This window comes from Zingiber officinale, chromosome 8A (assembly GCF_018446385.1).
Source record: "Zingiber officinale cultivar Zhangliang chromosome 8A, Zo_v1.1, whole genome shotgun sequence".
Classification (NCBI taxonomy): domain Eukaryota; kingdom Viridiplantae; phylum Streptophyta; class Magnoliopsida; order Zingiberales; family Zingiberaceae; genus Zingiber; species Zingiber officinale.
In genome coordinates, this window is record NC_056000.1 from 39,540,146 (window position 1) to 39,547,487 (window position 7,342).

General features: G+C 33.2%; 1 protein-coding gene across 1 annotated transcript; it reads left to right on the forward strand.

Moving 5' to 3' along the window:
• Positions 1–4,810: 4,810 nt before the first annotated feature.
• Positions 4,811–6,513, forward strand: LOC122011493 (transcription factor MYB54-like). Its single transcript, XM_042567884.1, has 2 exons — positions 4,811–5,481; positions 5,600–6,513. The coding sequence occupies exons 1-2, from the start codon at positions 5,340–5,342 to the stop codon at positions 6,208–6,210; spliced, it is 753 nt and encodes a 250-aa protein (XP_042423818.1). The 5' UTR covers positions 4,811–5,339; the 3' UTR covers positions 6,211–6,513.
• Positions 6,514–7,342: the final 829 nt, after the last annotated feature.

Here is a 7,342-nt window from a genome sequence, read left to right on the forward strand (position 1 = left end):
GTCGGTGTCCCAAACTCTTCCCCCAGTGCGAGTTATAAGTGAGCATGCTCTCACGCCCAACGACCGTCTAGGTCGGTGTTCCAGACTCTCGCCCCAGTGCGAGTTATAAGTGAGCATGCTCTCACGCCCAACGACCATCTAGGTCGGTGTCCCAGACTCTCGTCTCAGTGTGAGTTATAAGTGAGTCTGCCCTCATGATCGACTTTCTCGATCGGTATCTCTTCCTTTCGCCCCTATGCATTGGCATGATCTACTTTCGTGCTCAACATATCTGCAGTCTTACTTCTATGGCCAATACGAAGGTATAAACAGGCAATTTCATCGCAGACTCATGATTTTCTTGATGAAATAAACAATTGGAAAAAATTTGAAAATCATCGCAGAATCTACAACGAATCCCCAAATTCATAGCAAAAACTGTGATGAATTTTAGAATTCGTCGTAGATTTCTGCAATGAATTTTGGTATTCATCACAGAAATTTGTGACGAATTTGGGGATTCATTATAGAAATCTACAATGAATTTGGGGATTCAACATAGAAATTTGCAACAAATTCCGAAATTTATCGCTGAATTCACCAAATTTTAATTTAAGATTTGGCGACAAAAGTCTTTTTTTGTTGGAAAATTTGCGATGAAAATTGGATCCGTCGCTGAATTTGGGACAAAAAAAATTGTCGTAGATATGTGTTTCTCAATTGTATGACGATTTTTGTAATTGTAAATTTCCCAATTTTGCGATGAAAATAAAATAAAATTCATCGCAAAGCAGTTCTGTGTTTTTCAATTTTGCAACAATTTTTGTTTGTAAATTTTCAACTAATTTTGCGACGAATATAAAATTCGCCGTAAATTTGCGACGAATATATTATTTTCATCACAGAATTTGGGGATGACTTTTCTATGATGAAATATTTTTCATCACAAAATTTTTTACAATGATTTTTTTTAAAAAAAAATCATCTCAAAATTCATCGTAAAAGCTTCTTTTTAGGAGTAGTCCAGTCAAATGAAATAATAATTTGGTCGATTAAGCTTTTGCCAATGAATTGGTTGATTGTATCAACTTATATTGTTCAACCAAGTAATCAAGTTAACTTGGTCTAATGCATCTAGTCGTATATGATTAGTTAAATAAGATTAGCATACTTGATTGACCCATTTAATTCCATTATCAAGGCATTTTATGCTAATCATGTAAATTTTTAAAATTTTAACATAGCCAGATAAAGAAGGATCTACAAGAGAAAAAGAATAAATAAATAAATGCATCCAAGTTGAGACAAACTTAGTATAAGGGAAAACCATATTACCAAAATGAAAACAATATGATCAATAAGGTGCTCCTTTTTTTCTTAAAGATAAAACAATACTCTAAAATATTTTTCATCTCAAAATTACTTTTATTTTAACGTGTTAAAATGGTTGCTATAATGTAGAATAAAATTGCTCTAATTTATCTAAAATTATTATATATGGATATTGTTATATCAAAATATTTTTTATTAACTTGTCAAAATGATCTAAATTTAATCAAAATTATTTTAACTTGGTTAAAGTCAAGTCAACACTATTTTACCAGTTATTGTCCACAGTTGTTACAATTATAATAACTACATCATCATTGCTATAATTTGTATTGATGAGTTTTGTTCAGGTTATCATGTATAACCTAGTAATCACATAATTAAAATTATAGAAAATAAAATATAATTTAATATTATTTGGTTCAACCTAGATGATGCAATAAAAACTTAATTGTTTAGAGATTTTAATATATAACTTAATTTAATATTTTACTATATTATCCTCAATTATAAAATCAACAATAAATATTATTAATTGTTTTCTTTTTGAACTTTCCAATGTTTTTTTAACTTTACATTTTTTTAGTATTGTTATATATATATATATATATATATATATATATATATATATATATATATATAGCTAACTTCAACCAAGTTGATAAATAAAAATTGATATAACAATATTTCATAGGTAGTAATTTTGATTATATTTAGCCAGTTTACTTTAATATGTTATACCAGCTACCTCTTAACTATTACAATAACGATAAAGTAAGCGTATTTTCAAAATGAAAAGTATGTTAGAGCGTTATGTTAACTTGTTTTTTAAAAAACGTCCTTTTATGAAAATGATAATGAGGTATATATAAAAGAAAAGATGCATACCAATTCTTCAAATATTTCATAAGTTGCAATTGATAAGAATTCTCTTTTGACTGATTTTAACTACCCAAATAAACCAGGTAAGGTCATGCATGGACTCACATAGATTAATTAATACCACATGGCTCAACTAAAAAAATGTACAAGCTTCTGACTATTATACATATATGTCACTTTTCCCATATTAATTAGGCAATACAAATGCAAGTTTGTTGGACTAACCAATGATCATCCATGTCAAATGTGTGTCATGGTTGAAGGAAGAAGAACACTTGGCCAACAAACACTTTTCTTGTTATTCCTTCATCTTTCGGCTATTGGTAGATGCATTCTTCTCTCGCTACAAGAAAAGAAGGGATTACCAACGAAAGAAAATAACCGAAAATCTCTTTTTTTTGTTTTTTTTTGTTGGCAAGAATGGACTCCATTTTTCTTTGTCTGACCAACAACTTCACAAGACAGATCATAAACTCAATCTTATGCATCTCACCTGTTGCTTTTCCTGTCACTTTTCCTCACTTGTATGTTTCTTGTTAGGCTCAACCTTTTACTTGGTTCAAACCTACAAACATTTTTTTATTTACTTGAGAAAAATATTGTTTTGCCTCACCTAATTTATACTAACTTCTTGAAAATGTCTTTCGCAATTTACGAATTGTCATTTTACCTCTAAGAGTTTAGAATTCTAGTCGAAATGCCCCTCCTTCGTCGATGACTATCATAGAGAAATCGCGATGAATCGGCCATAGAATTTTGGCATAAAATTAAATTGACATCTTTATATATTCATATCATCAAAAGGATGCCCCTCTTTCAAAATATATCGAAAGGACATCCCACCCCTTGCTGTCTTACTCGTGTAGGAATCGGTGACAACCGAAGGGAATGAAAGAATCCGACCAAGAAGAGAGAAGACGACCTATGGATCAACTTTTCAATGTAAGGTGATCAAAACTCTCAAAAGCTTTCGAAAGGGCTCAATGTGGAAGTTTTTTTTTTTTTTGAAAAGGTTGTCACTTTTGATTTTCTGCTAAGAAAAAGGGTTTGGAAGATTTAAGTTATAGACGTTGATTCATATTCCTACATTTAGACCGACCATTGAATAAAGTGGTATTTGTGTATGAAAAATAGGGGTGCGCGCCCTTTTGATATATTTTAAAGGAGAGGCACCCTTTTGATTCGATGTTATTGATAAAAAAAAAAAGACTTGATTTTAGTGACCAAATAAATAAAATCTTTGTAGATCAACTTTCACCATAAGAAATTAGGCGTGCAGTTCATGTGATTGACAAATAGTCCCTCTCTTTGTTGTCCGACTTGGGGGGGGATTTTGATAAAAAATTTAAGGATAATGTTAAATAGTCAGAATCTGGCCAGTTAGAATTCATGCATGCATGCATGTACAAGAGTATTTTAGTAATATCATATGCATATATTAATTACATGCATGTATTATGATTGGACGATAGAAAATTCTAACTGGTCAAATTCTGACTAACAAGATTTACTCAAATTTTAAAGGCCTCGAGGGCAGAGACTGAAAAAGTATGAAACCCAAGGGAATAAATGAAAACTCTCTGTGATCAATTTAATTAATTAGTATATTAGAGAAAAGTAATAATTTCATGTCAAGAAAGTGGAGTAGGTAGCATAATCCAATTTAATTACTACCAGCAGATGGAACATAAATATCAGCATGAACATTGAAGCATTGTCTGAGACTACTTCATGAGTAGCTTCTCCCTCAAAGGAAAGTGACCTGCAAAACCCTAACCCTTTTGGATGACTGGTGAAACTACTTTGACCAAGCAAAACCCTAATAAATACATCTAGTAGGTTTGGTGTGGGGACTTATTATACCTCTGAAACAAGACCACTTGATTCAGAGAGAAAATAATCTAGGTGGGTCTGGAGGCCACATCAGTAAGAACAAGCACAGCCTCAGGGAATCACCATCGGTAACGTTGGACTCGGCATCTACATGAAGGTGAAGAAAGGCGACCGATGTTGCTATGATATGCATGCCATACTTGCACGCCATGTACGTTTCACCTTCCCATAGATAACAAAATAACTAGCTATCAGAAGTCCCCACAAGCGTGGTGTAGTGGTAAAGCATTATGATTAATTGCACATAAATTATACCTGATAGATGAACTAGATAGATAGTTATTTAAACAAGTTCAGCTCTATACTTAGGTTAACAAAAGCTAAGATGGGAACTCCAGCTGTGAGCAAAACCACTTTCCATGTTAGAAAAAGTTGGGAGTTAATGCTGAGAATGAAAAGGAAACCGGAATGGAAGAGATGTAACAGATCAGTGCTGCATTTAATGAAGATGGACAATCTGCATTCCAGTGCACTACTGCAGCACTGAAGAGCTTAGTGATCAGTTACATTTAAGGCCAGTCGTAAATGAGTCAAGTTTTATCTTGTTCAAGCTTATTTAACTAAGATAAACTATTTTGGTTGGTTAATGCACTTAATAATATAAGTTTTATATATTCACAATTAAGTCTGATAATAGTTTTAATGAGTTGAACACATACGTATTCAAATTTATTTGTTTATTTAATTGATCTTCTATATATTGAACGAACATAAATAAGTTCTTATATACGCGAGTAACGTACTTGCTCACGAACATTTAATTCATTACAACCCTAATTACATGAAGCCAAAGTATTGTTTGTGTAAAACTATATACTGAACCATCTACCCTTCCCACCGGAATAAATAATCCATGGCCCCAAGACAGCTAATCAATGAAGTAATTAACTTATTGCAGCATGGCTGGTAGGGAGAATATGTTTATTTTGTTAAGGAAGTTAATTGAATGCATATAACTATAAAGGAAGTTACAAGGATAGGTACAATTGATAGGGAATGTGAGATGAGATGGGCCACTTGCCAAACACACAAGTTGAGACAGTGCTATAAGGAAACATATATAGTGCTAACCCACTTTGTCGTGTTAAACTAACAAAAAGGACTTCTCATCCAAACCCTAACTTATTCATCATATTTTCCCTTTCTATTTATCCATCTTCCCCTCCTTGCTTTTTTTCTCTCAATGCACTAGTTAGCTTCACCGTGTTGCCTACCGTTCATCAATCGTCAACTAGCTAGCTAGGGATCATTGTACGATGGAGTCATCGAGTGATGCGAAGCGATCGTGCCCTCGAGGGCACTGGAGGCCGGGGGAAGACGAGAAATTGCGGCAGCTTGTTGAGCGGTTTGGACCGCAAAATTGGAACTCGATCGCGGACAAGCTTCAAGGAAGATCAGGTGATGAATCTAGCCAAGTTTGTTATAATATTGTCCATCGAGATGAGATTTCTCTATTGTTTTCTGGATGAGAGATATGCATATTGATGAAATTGATGAGTGATGATGTTTGTTGTAGGTAAGAGTTGTAGATTGAGGTGGTTTAACCAACTAGACCCAAGGATCAACAAAAGACCATTCACGGAAGAGGAAGAAGAGCGGCTCCTTGCCGCACATCGAATCCATGGCAATAAGTGGGCTCTCATCTCCCGGCTCTTCCCCGGTCGAACTGACAACTCAGTCAAGAACCACTGGCATGTTATCATGGCACGACGACAACGAGAGCAGTCGAAGCAATTGAGCAAGAGGAGTGCTTCTCAAGAGCAGTTCTATACTTCATTCCAAGCTTCTCAAACTGAAACGGGACAACTCTTCAAATTCGGAACTCTTTCTTGGGCGGCTTTCTCCAGATCATTAAGGATGCATTCGACGCCAGAGCGCTTTAGTACCCAACCATTTCCATGGAGTTATACAAACTTTGATGGTGCAGCTAAGGATTGTTCTAAGAAGGTCCATTCTGTAGGAGTTTGTGGAAATTCGCCAATGATCTCGAGCCAAACGGTCTGTGATAATTCAAGCATATTGATGATGAACTCTCCTAGTATTCACAACGAGCATGATCAAGAGGGATCCTTGAAGAGGAAGGAGGTTACCTTCATAGATTTCTTAGGTGTCGGAATTACTACATGAGTAGAAGAACATAATGAGTAGGTGAACGTCGAGTTAATTTCAGTAAGTAATAAATTTAGATTAGAAGAGACTTAGGAGATCTTCGTCATATAATTGTTTGATGTGAGTATTGCGATCTATGGAAAAGTCCAACAAGTTTTTCCTCATCGAGTTTGAAATCGAGAAAGAATATCTCATACTTGAGCATATCATGTGAATATGATTCGCAAATATTACATCAAATGAATGTGCTAAGTAGTATGTTGAATGAGCATGTAATGAATGGGAATATGTGAATGAATAGGTCTCACCCTTTGTGATGGATATTGCTTATGCATTTGTTTACTTAAACAAAAGGTTATGAAATCACTCTCATTCGTTCAGGTGTCCTTAATTTCCTCTTAATTTGCAAAGATAGACTTCTTTAATTTGTAGAAATATTTTAATTTTCAGTTTAGAATTAAAAAATAAAATAAAATAACATTAAAAATTTTAAATATATATTTATAACATTATTGTAATAAATTTAAATGCGGTAAAAATAGTTTTAAATATTTAATTTATTTCAATTTTTATGTTTATATACCATCAATGGCTCAAATGTGAGCAAGTGCAGGTGGGTATCCGACTTAAATGAGTTGAGTTGAGTCGAGTATCAATATGTCAAATATATTTACGAATAATTGGAGAGCACCAAGAGGTAGGCCACAAATAAAAAAATATATATGTGAATTGTACATATTATGTTTCATCTTCCAATTATTTTTTAATTATCATATTCGCTTTACATTAAAATTGTATTTAAGTTGTTTGAAGTGTTTATTAAGAGTTCTTAATAGTATGAATAGTTTATATCAATATATATATGATATCATTAGTTGTATTATGTTGTCTAACGTCTGCTTGACCTAAACTATTTTTGCTCATTTCGTGGTGGCTTTGAGAACCCATTTCTTTTTACCATTGATGATGATTTCTAAATCACCCTTTGTCGTGATTTCTTAGACAATCTTGCTGGTATTTATTTTTCTATTTGGTGGGTTACATGTTAAGGTTGTAATACACAATATTGCCATTAAAAATTTAAATTCAATAAAGTGATTTAATTGATGTTTATGGGCTTAATTGACGAATATATATTTTGTACTTAGAA

Bases quoted from the DNA above. Each gene is read 5' to 3' on its own strand.
- LOC122011493 (XM_042567884.1), top strand. From the start codon at position 5,340: ATGGAGTCATCGAGTGATGCGAAGCGATCGTGCCCTCGAGGGCACTGG. The intron at 5,482-5,599 runs GTGATGAATCTA...TGTTTGTTGTAG, and splicing joins CAAGCTTCAAGGAAGATCAG to GTAAGAGTTGTAGATTGAGG.